The 17998-nt window shown below is 43.9% G+C and overlaps 3 protein-coding genes and 1 long non-coding RNA gene across 4 annotated transcripts; all 4 read right to left on the reverse strand.

The window, feature by feature from the left end:
- Window positions 1–717: 717 nt before the first annotated feature.
- On the reverse strand, window positions 718–1092 carry LOC136943079 (histone H2B). The gene has a single exon (XM_067236246.1). It carries the CDS (start codon window positions 1090–1092, stop codon window positions 718–720), a length of 375 nt encoding a protein of 124 aa, XP_067092347.1.
- Window positions 1093–4638: 3546 nt separating this feature from the next.
- On the reverse strand, window positions 4639–5258 carry LOC136943447 (histone H4). The gene has a single exon (XM_067236773.1). The coding sequence runs from the start codon at window positions 5245–5247 to the stop codon at window positions 4936–4938; it is 312 nt and encodes a 103-aa protein (XP_067092874.1). The 5' UTR covers window positions 5248–5258; the 3' UTR covers window positions 4639–4935.
- A 5482-nt stretch (window positions 5259–10740) lies between these two features.
- On the reverse strand, window positions 10741–13961 carry LOC136942709 (uncharacterized). The gene is made up of 4 exons (XR_010876635.1): window positions 13896–13961; window positions 13696–13780; window positions 11835–11923; window positions 10741–11190 (listed from the first exon to the last, which is right to left on the reverse strand). It is a non-coding gene; the product is annotated as an uncharacterized lncRNA (long non-coding RNA).
- A 2882-nt stretch (window positions 13962–16843) lies between these two features.
- LOC136943054 (histone H2B-like) lies at window positions 16844–17253 on the reverse strand. Its single transcript, XM_067236199.1, has one exon. The coding sequence runs from the start codon at window positions 17216–17218 to the stop codon at window positions 16844–16846; it is 375 nt and encodes a 124-aa protein (XP_067092300.1). The 5' UTR covers window positions 17219–17253.
- Window positions 17254–17998: the final 745 nt, after the last annotated feature.

Raw genomic sequence — 17998 nt, forward strand, 5'->3', positions numbered from 1 at the left:
ATAGACATCTCAACTGAGAATGTCTGACTGTCCCACACTTGGCGATATAACCTCGCAAGTTGTCATCTCGCTACACCTGATCCACCAGCCATGCTGAGGACGGAATGCGCAAAAGATGAGGAGGAAACGTCCAACAGATATCGCACAAATGCCAGGTGGCACGGTACATCTCATAGACTCGTACGCGAGACCAATAGCCTCGCAGAGCCAGTGAGAAAGTCTCTGTTTGGAGAGTGGCAAGCCAGCCCTCGATCCACCGTAGCAGATCAGTAACTGGGGAGAAGATCTGATGCTTGCTGTGCATTAGGGAGTCAGGTGGCTGAGCGGTTAGGGAGTTGGGCTAGTAATCAGAAGGTTGCTGGTTCGATATCCCGGCCGTGTCAAATGACGTTGTGTCCTTGGGAAAGGCACTTCACCCTACTTGCCTCGGGAGGAATGTCCCTGTACTTACTGTGAGTTGCTCTGGATAAGAGCATCTGCTAAATGACTAAATGTAAATGTTACTTTCGCCCCTGGTATTTAGAGGTGGTGACGGGTGAGAATATAGTTTTGGCTGTGCAGAGGAGTAGACCAACATGTCCCGGTTCACAAAGATGTTTCTGCTTCATGTTAATTACACCAATGTATTTGTACAAGTGTGATGGACTTTCCTCAATTGCAAGACGCAAGTGGGTGGCTCTTAAAAGAGCCTTTGGGGTGAATTGATGGAGAGCCCGTTTACTTAGAGCTGGTGTACTTGGTCACGGCCTTGGTACCCTCGGACACGGCGTGCTTGGCCAACTCACCGGGGAGCAGAAGGCGGACAGCGGTCTGGATCTCCCTGGAAGTGATGGTTGATCGCTTGTTGTAGTGAGCCAGGCGAGACGACTCTCCGGCGATACGCTCGAAAATGTCGTTGACGAAGGAATTCATGATTCCCATGGCCTTGGAGGAGATTCCGGTGTCGGGGTGGACCTGCTTCAGTACCTTGTACACGTAGATGGCGTAGCTCTCCTTCCTGGACTTTCTGCGTTTCTTACCGCCCTTCGCCGCGGTTTTGGAAACTGCTTTCTTGGAGCCCTTTTTGGGCGCGGACTTCGCTGGTTCAGGCATTGTCAGATATCGTTGCTTCTCAGACACGAATGATAAGAGCTGGCTGGTTACCCGGTATATCTAGCGGGAGACATGCTAATTTTGAGGCACGTCTCCTACTAGTCGCTGCACACAGTTGGGAAGTGACTTTTGCAAGCTATTCTGAAATATACTGCGCGTGCGTGGGATTTAGCGACTCCCCTTACCCTTCAGTAACCCTAAACTGATGATTACTTAAAGGAAATATTTGAAACATTTTACACTTCAAAGTACCTTTTACACTTCAAAGAATCAAGCTCGGATGTTAAGGCCGATTTATACTTCTCCGTTTTTACGAGACGGACACAGGGAACGCCCTCTCCGACGAGGAACTCCCTCTCCGTGCCCTCTCCGAGCCCCTCGGAGAGCTCTACGTGCACCTCCTGATTTTCCTGACTATCCATCTGTCCGTCCGTCCGTCAAGTTTTTACAATTCATATTTCAGCTAAACAGTACATGTAAATCAGCATCTGAATTAAAATGTGACGAGAAATGGGCAGTGTAGTTGCTGAAAATGTGCGTATTTTATTGATGAAACGGCTAATTTGTACATTTGCTCCGACTTCTTGATAACCTCAGTAAATACACACTTGAGGACGACTTACAAAAACCCGTTGCGCCACCTACTCTTCTACATTTACATTTACATTTATTCATTTAGCAGACGCTTTTATCCAAAGCGACTTCCAAGAGAGAGCTTTACAAAGTGCATAGGTCACTGATCATAACAACAAGATAGCCAAAAAACATCGCGAGTAGCCAAAACATGAAGCACACATTGTGAACAACCAAAGTAAGTGCCAAAGGGAAGAACCATAAGAGCATGTAGTTAAACAAGTCACAACCAAACAACATGAACAGCTATAAGTGCAAGTGTACCTGTGGAAAAAAGCAAGCAACAGTAATAAAACAATATATCACAGCGAGAACCAAAAATTTAAATCAGTTACCACTAACCACAAGAGCAACAAGTCTCTAAGCAAGAGTCATTGTGATCCTTGAGGAAACTAACATCGGGTCAAGCGAACCGTTCCTAAGTACCGTTGTACTCCCGGAACAAGTGCGTCTTGAGCCTTTTCTTGAAGGTGGAGAGACAGTCAGTGTCTCTGATGGAGGTGGGGAGTTGATTCCACCACTGGGGGGCCAGACAGGAGAAGAGCTTGTGTTGGGACCGGGCGGTCTTGAGCGGTGGGACCACCAGGCGGTTGTCTGAAGAAGACCGTAGGTGGCGGGTGGGGGTGTAAGGCTGCAGGAGAGACTTGATGTAGACGGGTGCAGTCCCGTTCACTGCTCGGAAGGTCAATACCAGGGTCTTGAATCTGATACGGGCCATGATAGGTAGCCAGTGGAGAGAGATGAGGAGCGGGGTAACATGGGAGCGTCTGGGTAGATTGTAGACCAGGCGGGCCGCCGCGTTCTGAATCCTCTGAAGAGGGCGGGTTGCACATGCTGGGAGACCAGCGAGCAGAGAGTTGCAATAGTCCAACTTGGAGAGGACGAGTGCTTGGACTAGCAGCTGGGTGGAGTGCTCAGACAGGTATCTCCTGATCTTCCGGATGTTGTAGAGGGTGAATCTACACGACCGGGAGACCGCAGCAATGTGGGCCGTGAGGGAGAGCTCGTCGTCCATGGTAACCCCAAGGTTCCTGGCAGAGGATGAAGGGGTCACCGTCGCAGATCCCAGGGTGATTGAGAGATCGTGGGAGATGGAGGGTTTAGCCGGGATGATGAGAAGTTCTGTTTTGGCGAGGTTCAGCTGGAGGTGGTGCTCGGTCATCCAGGCGGAGATGTCTGTGAGGCAGGCCTCAATCCTAGCTGAGATCCCCGGATCGGTCGGGGGGAACGACAGGTACAGCTGCGTGTCGTCAGCGTAGCAGTGGTAGGAGAAGCCATGGGAGGTGATGATTGGTCCAAGTGAGGTGGTGTACAGAGAGAAGAGGAGGGGTCCAAGGACGGAGCCCTGTGGGACACCAGTGGAGAGCTGGCGAGGGCCCGACAGTTTGCCTCCCCAGGAAACCTGGTAGGATCTTCCCGACAGGTAGGATGAGATCCACTGGAGTGCAGTGCCAGTGATGCCCATCTCAGAAAGTCTGGCGAGCAGGATCTGGTGGTTAACCGTATCAAACGCTGCAGAAAGGTCCAGCAGAATGATAACGGATGACCTGGAAGCCGCTCTGGCAGACTGGAGGGCAGTGGTGACTGAAAGGAGGGCAGTCTCTGTGGAGTGGCCAGTCTTGAAGCCCGATTGGTTGGGGTCAAGCAGGTTGTTCTGAGAGAGAAAGTTAGACAGTTGGTTAGATACAGCACGTTCAATTGTTTTTGAAAGGAAGGGTAACAGTGATACCGGTCTGTAGTTCTGGAGAACGGCAGGGTTAAGGGAGGGTTTTTTGAGTAGAGGGGTAACTCTAGCCTGTTTGAAGGCAGAGGGGAAGGTGCCAGAGGTGAGAGAGGAGTTTAGGACATGGAGAAGAAAAGTTATGATGGAGGGGGAGATGGTTTGAAAGAGAGGGGAGGGTATAGGATCAAGGGGACAGGAGGTTGGGCGATGAGAGAGAATGAGGTCAGAGATCTCTGCCTCAGACAGGGGAGAAAAAGAGTTTAGACATTTAGTTGGGTCAGTCATGGAGGGTGAGAGGGTAGGAAAGGTGGGTTTAGGGAACCGACTGCTAATGTCGGCGACTTTTTCTCAAAGAAGGAGGAGAAGTCATCTGCTGTCAGGGTGGAGGGAGGGGGTGGGGGAGGTGGGTTAAGAAGGGTGGAGAAGGTAGAGAAAAGTTTGTGGGGGTTTGAAGCAGAGTTAATGAAGCAAGAGTTAATCTTCTGGCGGTGAATTGTTTTCAGCACCCACAGCCTTCGGAGTACTATAAATTCAACCAATCCGTCCGACTCCGTCCGTCCATAACGGAGTCGGAGAAGTATAATTCGGCCTTTACGCCGAACTCCCTGGGCAGTTTACAGCCTAGTTTAACCCGAAACACGTGGTTATTGACGTCAGAAGCTTCGTTAAATTGCAGTACCACACGAAACCCCCATGCATCCGGGGATGAGTCAATGTTATCTACAACAGTTTTAATAAAGCATTCATTGAGCAGATGCTACTATCTAAAGTGACGCACAGTCCCGGGGATTTGAACCCGATGCAATAATAGGGAGTCAGGTGGCTGAGCGGTGAGGGAATCGGGCTAGTAATCCGAAGGTTGCCAGTTCGATTCCCGGTCATGCCAACTGACGTTGTGTCCTTGGGCAAGGCACTTCACCCTACTTGCCTCGGGGGAATGTCCCTGTACTTACTGTAAGTCGCTCTGGATAAGAGCGTCTGCTAAATGACTAAATGTAAATGTAATGCATCTCGGTAAAACGCTCTCTCCCTGTCCGGCTAAATTAACCCATTTATAGATGCTATAGCCCAAGTAGCCTCAGTTGAAGCGTGAATAATGAAGCCCTTTACAATACTATTTGCTCAAATGCTCCGGATAAGCAATGACCACCGAAATACAAATCAAACGGTCAAAGTCTGTATATTTCAGTACATTTGGTGCTTTATTAGACTTAAATGGATTTCTAGCGTAGACTGGACTAGACATTTAAATCAGAGTTTAAATGCGCCAAAAACTGGGGGACGAAACTACACTAGTCAACCCAGCGTTGTTCATCGTATTTTATTCACCTAGGATACATTCTAGACATACAAGTCACTTCACAAGGCTCGTCTCAATTCAGACACCGAACACCTGGATTATGGTAACATGTCTCTGATCATTAACATGTGGGTGACTCTTAAAAGAGCCTTTCTGTTGAACCTCGATATGTCTACTTAATGTTGATTTAACCGCCGAAGCCGTAAAGAGTACGTCCCTGGCGCTTCAGAGCGTAGACCACGTCCATGGCGGTCACAGTCTTCCTTTTAGCGTGCTCGGTGTAGGTAACGGCATCCCGGATGACGTTCTCCAGGAATACCTTCAAAACACCGCGTGTCTCTTCGTAGATCAAGCCTGAAATACGTTTTACGCCACCGCGGCGAGCCAGGCGGCGGATGGCGGGCTTTGTGATGCCCTGGATGTTATCACGGAGAACCTTGCGATGACGCTTGGCGCCTCCTTTTCCGAGTCCTTTGCCTCCTTTGCCTCTACCTGACATGACGGTACCGCTACGTGGTCTACAGTGTTGAGAATGGTTTCGCTTGTTTAGCACCGAGATGTTTATTTTGCGTAAGCGGACGTGAAGGAGGCCAGTTCTTTACTCGGAGGGCGTTGCAATGGGAGGGAACTTGAGTCCACATTGAAGGATTCAAAATCTTTGTGTCTATTCCAATAAGTAATGATGGTATTCTATGACACAAATCTGTGTTCTAGAAAGAGTGGTCTGGAGTCGCAGAGGTCCGATAATATCAGCTTTAATGCAGCAGTTGGAAATCAACAAGTACAGAGCTCTGGGGCTGTCTACGTTTCCCTACCCGCAACAGAGTTTGGGCTGGTTCACGAAGTCCAACTGGCTATCTTTCCCTCCCCAGCATATAATATACAGTGCAATTAAAACAGAAAGATGAAAAGAGGGTTGAGCTTGTTCTCTCGTGCATCAGGGAGTTGTTCTTGCCTCCGCGTCCCACCTGCTCGGGTGCCGTCTCCACCCGGTTTCAAGGTTGTTTCTGAAAATGAAGAGATAGAGACACAAAGAACAGCCTGCTTCCCACACTCAGTGTGAGACCCAATGTTTAAGCCTGAGCACACTTCTAAGTTTCATAACTTTAATAAGCACAATGCATAACTTTAATAAGCACAATACATAACTTTAAGACATGCCTCCTTCATAAATCCTGTTGTTATATTCACTCGTGCACAGTGCCCGTGATGCATTCAGTGATTAAAATGCCACACATATTAATAACTGGGATCATAGTTAGTGCCGTGCCTGATATGCAGCTGGTGATTACAGTTCTAGAATATGTGTTGTAATGTATTATACATTCTTTAATCCCTCTTTTGATCTCTGAAAACACCAGAGATCAATCAACATAGCCCGGACCAACCACCGCCTCCTCGTCCTGGTCAGCCAGCCCCAGCAACGGCATTTGGAACCCCTTCGTCGGGTTATCCTCAGCCGAGACAATGATCCTGTTACACAGGGACCTGATACATGGGATACAGCAACAGTCATGTTGATATTGATATAGCACACTCTTAAGTAAAATAGCGGAAACCTTCTTAGTCCAGTACAATTCTAGTGTGGTCAAGCAGTATCACTCTTGGCCTAGTCGTAACCCTCTTTTCCGGACTCTCACATTCGTAGCAATAGCAAAAGGTTCACTGGCCCTCCTGGCCCTTCTCCACCAACTCCTGCAACGTACAACTGGATTCTGGAGCAGCACAACACATGTTCCAGTGGTACCACATACTTCCTTTCCCCAGCACCCTTAGGGCGTGCAAGGTTCTCTCGATGACCTTGAATGGTCCTGTCCATAAATGTACAACAGGCTTTCCCGAACATCTGATGATGTATTGGGGCAGGTGGGACAGGGTCTTCAAGGGTAAGGGGTAGATCATCCAGTGAGAAAGGGGGGGGGACAGGGTCTCCAGGGGAATGGGGCCTTAGAACAGGGGTTAGGTAGTCAGACCCGCCGGTCTGACTCGTCCTGAAGCAGAAAAGAGTTACAGTCCCAGCATCACCTTATCTCCCATGATCAAGCAGTAACTGAGTCAAATGAGATGCGAACAGTCGAACACCAATGATTAAACACAGATATTGAAATCAAGAACCCATTTAAGGATTTAAAGTGGATATTTTTAAAGTTCAAATAAATCCCTCCTTTCACACCCTTTTAGGGTGTGACAACAAACACAAATTTAAAAATATCCCATTACTGATTACACAATGTTGGCATACAAATCAACAATAATGATGAGACTATGCAGCGTTATGGCCAAGTGGTGAGGACACACTGGACACAGTGGGAAAACCCTAATGATGTTATAGGGGAAAACCCACCGTCACTCCACAGAGTGGACATTCGACATCCATGTATCCACGGCAGACCTGGACATGCTCACAGGCCCCCTTCACCACATACATACAACTTCAGCCAAGCTTTTAGAATTGTAATAAAATAAAATAAATTCGAAACAAATAGAAAAACCAGAAATTAGACAGGATATTTTAAAGATTTCATAAGATCCCTCCTTTCATTGATAACTTTAATCAATACCCAATCTCCTCGTTTGACTCCTCCACTCTTTGGTTTACTGCTTCACCTGGAACAGAATTTAGCAGAAGATATCTCTTTTCTAGTTAGCATTTTTTATAAAATTGGTTAACCATTTGATTCGCCTCTTCATCATGCTATGTGAAAGGTTTAAGTTGTGGTATTACATATGATCTCCAATAAATCAATTCAAAATGGTGTTATGCATCTGGTATAGGACTGGGAAAGACTTCAATTCACATAGTAAACATACTGTATCTATAATTACCAGGCAGTATTGACCCTTCAGTTTTCTTATTGTTGAGCAAACACATGTAACAGCATCTAATAAGACCATACATCATCATTTGATATTCAACTCCTATTAGTCATGCCTAGAAATGACAATCTGTTTCTTTGTTCCCTTCTTTAGAAAATCAACTGTTAGTCTAATTTCTTTCACTCCAAAAAACCTTTTCTGTCTTTTAAAACAGTTAAGTTTAAGACCAATATTGTTTTAGATTCTCTATTTTACCAAATCACAGCTCTTTTTATCAAAGATATGATCAAAGCAATTTTCATTATGCCAAACCAGAATCCGTATGCTTCTTAAATGAAATATAAACCAAATCATGTTCTTAATGTAGCTATTAACCAAACATTTTTCCCAACTATATTTTCTATAAAGGTCAGATAGGTAGAACTTCATAACTCGTTTTGCTGCAGTTCAAAACGAGCCAATTAGCTCAAACCATCATAACCACAATTTATCAGACTTGATGAGTCTTCCCAAATTATTTCAGAACTTAATGTTATAATAACCCTCTTCATAATACAACATTATCACAGCCTAACTGTTTATCCCAAACAGTATGCCAGGCTCTGATAAAACTCTCAAATAAAACTTAAAACCAAATTATAATTAAACTCCAAATAAAAGTACATTTATTTATTTTCTCTTTCTCATTTTTAACCAAATTACATCTAATACCTTTATCAAAACTCTTAAAAACCCTAGATTTTACTATTTTGACTTAAAATGTTATCCCATATACCTTCAAAGTATATTCATAGTTTCCTCTTCAAAACATCAGTGTTTAAACCAATCATCTCTTCACATCCACAAAACGTTCTTGTTTTATTTCATAACCTTCCATGATCCTCTCTAAACCAATCCTTTATGTAACTTTCCAATTGCTTCCTCATAATTTTTCACATACATTTCCTCAAACCATTCTTTGACCAACACAGCTGTTTAGCGTTTACCGTCTATTCACTTAATTTTGCTCTAGTATAACTCTTCCAATTGTATTAGAACCTATTTATAAACCAGGGGTATACCCTCTGGGATAACCTTTGTAAGATCTCGACGTAACTGACTCTTTTAGCCCCCACCTTTCTCCAACTCTCCTTGGGATTTCTTTAACTTCTTGGTCAAAGGAAAAAACACACCACACTCCTCTCTATTTTTATTAAACTCAATCTGACTCCACACAAATAGACAGTGTTCAGGGATTCTAACCCTTGGAGAGGACTCTAACCTCCCTCTGGACAAAGACAACGAGTTTAGGGACTCTAACCCCTGGAGAGGACTCTAACCTCCCCTTGGACAAGACAACGAGTTTAGGGACTCTAACCCCTGGAGAGGACTCTAACCTCCCCTTGGACAAGACAACGAGTTTAGGGACTCTAACCCCTGGAGAGGACTCTAACCTCCCCTTGGACAAGACGAGTTTAGGGACTCTAACCCCTGGAGAGGACTCTAACCTCCCCTTGGACAAGACAACGAGTTTAGGGACTCTAACCCCTGGAGAGGACTCTAACCTCCCCTTGGACAATACAACAAGTTTAGGGACTCTAACCCCTGGAGAGGACTCTAACCTCCCCTTGGACAAGACAACGAATTTAGGGACTCTAACCCCTGGAGAGGACTCTAACCTCCCCTTGGACAAGACAACGAATTTAGGGACTCTAACCCCTGGAGAGGACTCTAACCTCCCCTTGGACAAGACAACGAATTTAGGGACTCTAACCCCTGGAGAGGACTCTAACCTCCCCTTGGACAAGACAACGAATTTAGGGACTCTAACCCCTGGAGAGGACTCTAACCTCCCCTTGGACAAGGACAACGAGTTTAGGGACTCTAACCCCTGGAGAGGACTCTAACCTCCCCTTGGACAAGGACAACGAATTTAGGGACTCTAACCCCTGGAGAGGACTCCAACCTCCCCTTGGACAAGACAACGAATTTAGGGACTCTAACCCCTGGAGAGGACTCTAACCTCCCCTTGGACAAGGACAACGAGTTTAGGGACTCTAACCCCTGGAGAGGACTCTAACCTCCCCTTGGACAAGACAACGAGTTTAGGGACTCTAACCCCTGGAGAGGACTCTAACCTCCCCTTGGACAAGGACAACGAATTTAGGGACTCTAACCCCTGGAGAGGACTCTAACCTCCCCTTGGACAAGACAACGAATTTAGGGACTCTAACCCCTGGAGAGGACTCTAACCTCCCCTTGGACAAGACAACGAATTTAGGGACTCTAACCCCTGGAGAGGACTCTAACCTCCCCTTGGACAAGACAACGAATTTAGGGACTCTAACCCCTGGAGAGGACTCTAACCTCCCCTTGGACAAGACAAAACACAAAAACGGTTGATTTCCCACCACTGTTGGTTTGACTAGGTACGATGAAACATAGTAATCGTCTAAATTTGGTTCTCAGTTCCGAATAGCAGTACTTTGAATTAACAGGTGTCTGCTTACCTTTTTTTTTATGTTGAGGCCTCTGACGATTACGTCTGTCTCCTCGCACCGGTGTATGGGTCTCTCCCCCGATCCGTCGGTCGGGCCGGAACCCTCTGGACTCCCTCTTTTCAGCGTCGGGGTCACCAGTTGAAGGATTCAAAATCTTTGTGTCTATTCCAATAAGTAATGATGGTATTCTATGACACAAATCTGTGTTCTAGAAAGAGTGGTCTGGAGTCGCAGAGGTCCGATAATATCAGCTTTAATGCAGCAGTTGGAAATCAACAAGTACAGAGCTCTGGGGCTGTCTACGTTTCCCTACCCGCAACAGAGTTTGGGCTGGTTCACGAAGTCCAACTGGCTATCTTTCCCTCCCCAGCATATAATATACAGTGCAATTAAAACAGAAAGATGAAAAGAGGGTTGAGCTTGTTCTCTCGTGCATCAGGGAGTTGTTCTTGCCTCCGCGTCCCACCTGCTCGGGTGCCGTCTCCACCCGGTTTCAAGGTTGTTTCTGAAAATGAAGAGATAGAGACACAAAGAACAGCCTGCTTCCCACACTCAGTGTGAGACCCAATGTTTAAGCCTGAGCACACTTCTAAGTTTCATAACTTTAATAAGCACAATGCATAACTTTAATAAGCACAATACATAACTTTAAGACATGCCTCCTTCATAAATCCTGTTGTTATATTCACTCGTGCACAGTGCCCGTGATGCATTCAGTGATTAAAATGCCACACATATTAATAACTGGGATCATAGTTAGTGCCGTGCCTGATATGCAGCTGGTGATTACAGTTCTAGAATATGTGTTGTAATGTATTATACATTCTTTAACATTTATATTTTAAGTTTTATTCATTTAGCAGAGATATGTAGACGTCCTTGTACATATTATTATTTATTTGACATCTGATAAGCACCTGGCTGAGACACTTCAGACTAGATAGCTAAGACAGGCTCATAATTGTAATTTGAACTATTTTTGGCGATGGAGGACCTCGATTTTTCGGTATCGCTTTTCTTCAGATCTTCATTGTTGATGATAATCACTGTAGTCCCTCTCCCGTCCTCCCTCTGCTCCAGCTCTTCTTTCTCAGGCACCTCCACCAACCGGCCGTCTTCTCTCTCCATCTTCCATTTTATCTACCCTTTTTGTTGTAGGTTATAAAACACTGCGTGTTATATCTCAATAAACTAAGCATTTTCTATTAACATTTTCCTCCTGTGTGTAGTTGTTAGTAAATGGTCACATCCTTAATCTAAATTGAGCATCCCGCATATGGGATTTCCCTATTACAAATTATGATTTATTCTAATGTATTTATAATAATTTTCAACAGTCTAGAAATGAGTCTACAGTTTCTTTGATGGATTACGTAAATTCTACCAGTCATACACGTCAGAAACATTCTACCTGCAAACTTGAAAATAAACTTGAGTAATAACATTTAGTCATTTTTTTTTTAGCAGACGCTCTTATCCAGAGCGATAACAAACAAACAATATAACTGATATCATACTTTTACTGTATTACGTACACAGAAAGTGAACAGAAAATTCACATTGTTCAATAATATTATGTTCACCTCACGTCAGCCGTATGTAGAATTCCAAATATTTTTTCTTTTGTATATGGCAGTAGGCCAGACATTATTAGAATAATCTGGTGTATATTTGAGATTTTTTGACACAATTTTGAAAACGTTAAGATCTGTGAAATTATAGAATTTTCTATAATTTTGTTTGAAACTTAATTGAACAATAGAAAAGTTACTACTACTAAGTTTTCTACCTTTAACTTAATTGAAGGTAGAAAAGTATTTTTCGGTAGGCTCGGAAGGCTGGTCGTCCTTACTTTGTGGAGGGCAGGTCTCTGAAGTGCTTTAAAGATTAAAGAAAATAAGGATTACAATGAGACAAATGAGGACAACTTGGTAAACAATTGTGAGATTTAATTAACGTGTTGTTTTGTGTAAAATGAAGATGCTTACTCAATCAAGGATTCAAGCATTAGAGCTCTGTCCACTGTAACCTTTGGCAATCGCATTCGGTAATGCTGGTTGGCCAGAAAACTGTTATGGGCCATGTGATGTGCCACACCCTCCATTTTATGGAACGCAAATTTGATTCAAAATTAAATAAATAAAAAGGTAAATAAAAAGGTAAATATATAAATAAATATGGCTATGAAATGAACCGTGAAAGAAAAAAAAAAAGGCAATAAATATAGCATTATAGAAATATATAGCTGAATCCATTTACCGATATAAATAAATGTACTTATTTCAAAATGAACAGAACATAGACATGATCGCGGGTCTCCCAGCATGAGCAACCCGCCCTCTCCAGAGGATTCAGACAGCAGCAGCCCGCCTGTTCTTGAATCTACCCAGACACTCCCATGTTACCCTGCTCCTCATCTCCCTCCACTGGCTTCCCATCATGGCCCGTATCAGATTCAAGACCCTGGTACTGACCTTCCGAGCCGTGAATGGGACTGCACCCGACTACATCCAGTCTCTCCTCCAGCCTTACACCCCCCACCCACCACCTACGGTCTTCAAGCTCTTCTCCTGTCTGGCCCCCCAATGGTGGAATCATCTCCCCACCTCCATCAGAGACACTGACTGTCTCCTCACCTTCAAGAAAAGGCAAAATACGCACTTGTTCCAGGAGTACAACGGTACTTAGGAATGACGTGCTGGACCTGATGCTAGTTTCCTCCAGGAACACAATGACTGTTATTGAGGGACTTGTTGCTCTTGTTGGTTAGTTGTAAATGATTTAACTTATTGTACTTGCTGATAATTATATTAATGTTGCTTGCTTTCCTACAGGTACTCTCCTGCACTTTTTGAGGTTCATGTCGCTTAATTGTAACTTGTTTGACTACATGCTCTTATGTTTCTTCCCATTGGCACTCATTTACTTTTAACAATGTATGCTTCATGTTTTGGCTGCCCACAATGTTTTGGGGCTATCTCGTTGTTTATGATAATTTACCTATGCACTTTTGTAAAGCTCTCTCTTGGAAGTCGCTTTGAATAAAAGTGTCTGCTAAATGAATAAATGTAAATACCAACATCTGCACTACAGCTTGTTTTTCTCCAGGTACCCCACACGGTCTGCCTATGACCTAGTGCAGTTGCTTTGGTCTGAGGATAACCACACCTGTCTCATTTGAATGTAGGATTGGAAATAAATACAGCACAGAAATAAATGTGGCAATAGGAAATTAAAGTCCCATGAAACACAAATGTCTTTTGAAAAACGTCATTTTGAAATAAGTACACGTATTTATTTATTTAGATAAATGGATTCAGCGCTATATTTACATTATGCTATATCTATTACATTACATTTAGCAGACACTCTTATCCAGAGCGACTTACAGTAAGTATAGGGACATTCCCCCGAGGCAAGTAGGGTGAAGTGCCTTGCCCAAGGACACAACGTAATTTTGCACGGCCGGGAATCGACCCAGCAACCTTCAGATTACTAGCCCGATTCCCGCTCAGCCACCTGACTCCCGATTTATTGCCATCTTTTTTTCTTTTATTTCATAGCCATATTTATTTATGTATTTACCTATTTATATACCTATTGATTTACCTATTTATACATTAAATTTTGAATCAAACGGCATTCCATACCTTTTGGCTCTCCATAAATATTGCTGCTGCCTGTGCCTCAGCAGCCCTTCGGACCTCAATACTACTGGCAGGTTGGAGTTTGTAGCTGCAGTAAGAACATTTGACATGAAAAGTTAATTGTGTTGTATCTGATAATAGGCTGAAATACAAGAAAGTGTTAACATTTACTTATCAGCACATGGATGTAGGTAGGAACATACCTTTCATGGAGTCGATATACGTCAATATAGACATTGTGAACAGGTTTGCCATGGGATGAAATTAAAAACTTGCCAGTAAACGACACAAACTTAGGTTACTTCACCTAAAATCTTCCCATGTTTTCACTCGTCGCTGGAGCTCTGGTTCAATCTCTGGTGGGCAGGGAACTGTCGAACTCGGCAGCGTGAAGGATCCAAGAACAGCTAACACAAACCAACGCGATTGTAACTTCTTCCTCTGTGTTTTATTATGTTCCTGTTCTCATACAGGGGACCATAGACATATATGCAGAGGACTACAGAACTACTATGATTTATTAACGTACTCGCACGTGTCTCACATACGATCTCATGTGTCATTCTCACTGACGGTGTCACACTGAAAACAGGTCCGTGTGGACACAATTACTATTGCTACATCCAGCCTTTATCTTTCTCTTTCTGAAACTGTTTTACTCTTAATGAACTGTGAAAAAATGCACACAATACAAATAATCTCTGAATGACAGAACCCATTACTGTTACTGTAAAAAACGAACCCTCTGCACAACTTAACTGGAGTGATATTCCTTGTTAACATTCACTCATGTTTGCAGAAATCAAATCACAGAACACTTTTTTGTAAAGTTACACAGATTCGGTTGTACTGCCTTTCCTATTTCAGTCTTAAACGTATAACTACACACATTACTAAAACATGTGCTTTTCTCACCTTATTTTTCATTAGTCCCCCCAAACATTTAGCAGACGCTCTTATCCAGAGCGACTTACAGTAAGTACAGGGACATTCCCCCGAGGTAGAAGTATAGGGTGAAGTGCCTTTCCCAAGTACCTTCTGATTAATAGCCCGATTCCCTAACCGCTCAGCCATCTGACCCACAGATCTTGATCTGGTCATTCATGCTTAGCTAGTATACGCACTCTAGCTGGCCCTTCGTAGGCATCCTTCCACCCCAAGATGAAAGGAGTGTACTGAGCGTGTGATGTCTCTCCTTAGCGCATCAGGTATGACGACACGTTCACCCCAAAACACTATTCCGTCTGGGTGAGTCCGTTCATCCTGAAATGAAAACTATGGTCTGATTTCGCTGTCTTTGACTTGTCATTTGGCCAACCTTGTTGTATGGTTTCAATGAGTCTCTGCAGTGTCGAATCCTGTGTGGTTGACTTAGATGTCCACATTTATATGTCTTTATTTATCCAACTGGGCTGTTGTTCTGGCCACAGCCCACGCCGCTAAATCCTTACCGCTAGCAACGAACAGTACAATGAAACTCATACAAGTCTTTGCCAGTTCCCAAGCCAAAACTGAGAGAGATATCAAGACAGTAGCTCTTATTTATAACTTCCCAAACCCCGCGGGATTACCCAACATCCCCCCAACCTTACTGTCTGCCCTGGACTCTGAATGCATGAAAACAATAAAACAAGAACTATAACACAGGGTCGTTACAATATTAACAGTCTCAACTTCAGCTTCTACTGGACCAAAGTTCAGTTTCAGTTCCTGAGTTTTTCTACTATACTCTGTACAATATTGTACTCTGTTTTCACCTACTCTGTTTTAGGCTTAAATATTCCACTCTCCTCTCCTTTCACTGTGTCCGAAAACAAAAGTTTGCATCATTGATAGGCTAAGCACTTCATGAGGACTCCACTCTATTGTACTCTGCTTTCATCTTCTCTCTTCTCCTCAGCTTTCACTGTGTTTTACACACAAAAATACAATTCAAACAATCTATTTTAATGAGGTTTCAAAAACAGACAGCAAAGATGCTGCAGATGACAAGCCGCTGATAAGAAAAATGAAGAGTTGACCTTTGATAGTCTTCAACAGCTAGAACCAACCAGGATATCCATTTAGTCATTTAGCAGACACTCTTATCCAATTCGGAAGTCGTTTCCATCCTATCGGTTTTCATTTTGTCTACTGTTTGTTAAGTTAGTTTCATTCAACTTCAACCCTAAACTTCATTGTACTTGTTTTTAGATAGTTTCCTCTCTCCGTTGAGTCTCTCTCCATTCGCGCCTTTCAATAGGACGCTGAAGTCGCGCGCCCGATGACATTGCAGCCACGAGAGGAACTACACAGCTGCAACTAAACAGTGTTGCCAACGGCACATGATTACTAATTTAAAAAAAAAACAACAGCCATTGTATGCACTTATTGAATATTTACATAAGTTGAAAGAACGATCTATGATAAGCAAATGTATCGATCATTTATATCTCATTCACTTAGGCCCTGTCGTCCATATTAACCTGGGCTAAACAGGCACATACTGTAAAGAGGACGTTGTTAAGATTGTTGAGGAATCGATATGTTTAGTATTGCACTGTGGTATAGTATTTGTGTTCATCATACATTATTGTTATCGAGATGTTATTGTTGCGCTGTGCTTAAGTTATTGACACATTGTTTGCTCTGTCGTATCTGGTTGGTTTGTTCACCGCGCCTGGTAGCTAAGATGTGGCTAGTCAATACAGCCTATTAGTTTGACTGACCACAGAAAGACTTAACTGCATTTATGATCCATGGTGTTCTGCAGCAGCCTACTTTCATATGCTCCATTCTTAAGTGGCTTTGGGCAAAAACGCCAAATCAGCAAATAGACTGACGCACACGGAATCATGACAAATGACAAGGCAATTATCCCTAGTCAACTCCATAATCGGTGCCTATTCAGGAATGGTCCACTTTCATGACTCATTCTGGGGGAAATCATTATCTAAGCAGTTATATGTCGCTTAAAAAGGTGGTGTCGGTAATATACGTTTTCGGCTGTATATTAAGAGTAAATTGCCTGTCCTTGATCACGAAGGTTAATAGTTGGTTCATGTATAATACAGGAAAACAATCGAGCAAATGCAATGGACTTTCCTCAATGTTAGAGACCAGTGGGTGGCTCTTAAAAGAGCCTTTGGGGTGAATGTGAAGGGACGCCCGTTTACTTGGAGCTGGTGTACTTGGTCACGGCCTTGGTGCCCTCGGAGACGGCGTGCTTGGCCAGCTCACCGGGGAGCAGAAGGCGGACAGCGGTCTGGATCTCCCTGGAGGTGATGGTTGATCGCTTGTTGTAGTGAGCCAGGCGAGACGATTCTCCGGCGATACGCTCGAAAATGTCGTTGACGAAGGAATTCATGATTCCCATGGCCTTGGAGGAGATTCCGGTGTCGGGGTGGACCTGCTTCAGTACCTTGTACACGTAGATGGCGTAGCTCTCCTTCCTGGACTTTCTGCGCTTCTTGCCGCCCTTCACGGCGGTCTTGGAAACGGCTTTCTTGGAGCCCTTCTTGGGCGCGGGCTTTGCTGGCTCAGGCATTGTCAAATATCGTTGCTTCTCAAAAACGACTGGTGAGCAAGGTGGTTGGTTACCCGGTATTTGTAGCAGGACACATGCTAATTTTGAGGCACGCCTCCTGCTAGTCGCTGCACTCATCTGGGATGTGACTTTCGCGAGCTAAACTGAAATCTACTGCGCGTGCGTGGGATTTACCGACCCCTCCACCTTTCCCTTCAGTAATCATAAACTGAGAGTTATAATTACTAAAAGGAAATATTAGCAACATTTTTACACCAAAATCCACACCCAATCATCTTCATCAATCATTAATGTCACAGCGGAAATGTTTGCTCTATGCTTGGCGGAGATGGGCCTACTCAAAGCTAGGAACTCCCTGAGCAGTTTACCGCGTAGTTTAACCAGAAACACGTGGTTAATGACGTCAGAAGATTCGTTTGGTTGCAGTTAGGTTAGTCGTTTGGTTAGTCTTTAGGTAGGCTAAGTTCGACTTCATGCAGCGCCGCATTCACTGCTTCAATATGAAGTCGAATACACCTAATGTTATCTACGATCATTCTAATAAAGCATTCATTGAGCAGGTACTAGTATCTAAAGTGAGGCACAGTACAGGGGCCCGTTCTCCGTACGTCGCTTATTACATCCGAGATCAAATGACACATCCAAGATGACATCATCTTGCTTATCATGATCTGGCTAATTCGGTTCTTCGAACACACTTGTTTATGATTAGTATAGCTGGATTGAGTTATACGTTGGTCTAAAAGGGGGTATGTATCGATAGTAGAAACCTTGATCAGC

This window comes from Osmerus mordax, chromosome 5 (assembly GCF_038355195.1).
Source record: "Osmerus mordax isolate fOsmMor3 chromosome 5, fOsmMor3.pri, whole genome shotgun sequence".
Lineage (NCBI taxonomy): Eukaryota > Metazoa > Chordata > Actinopteri > Osmeriformes > Osmeridae > Osmerus > Osmerus mordax.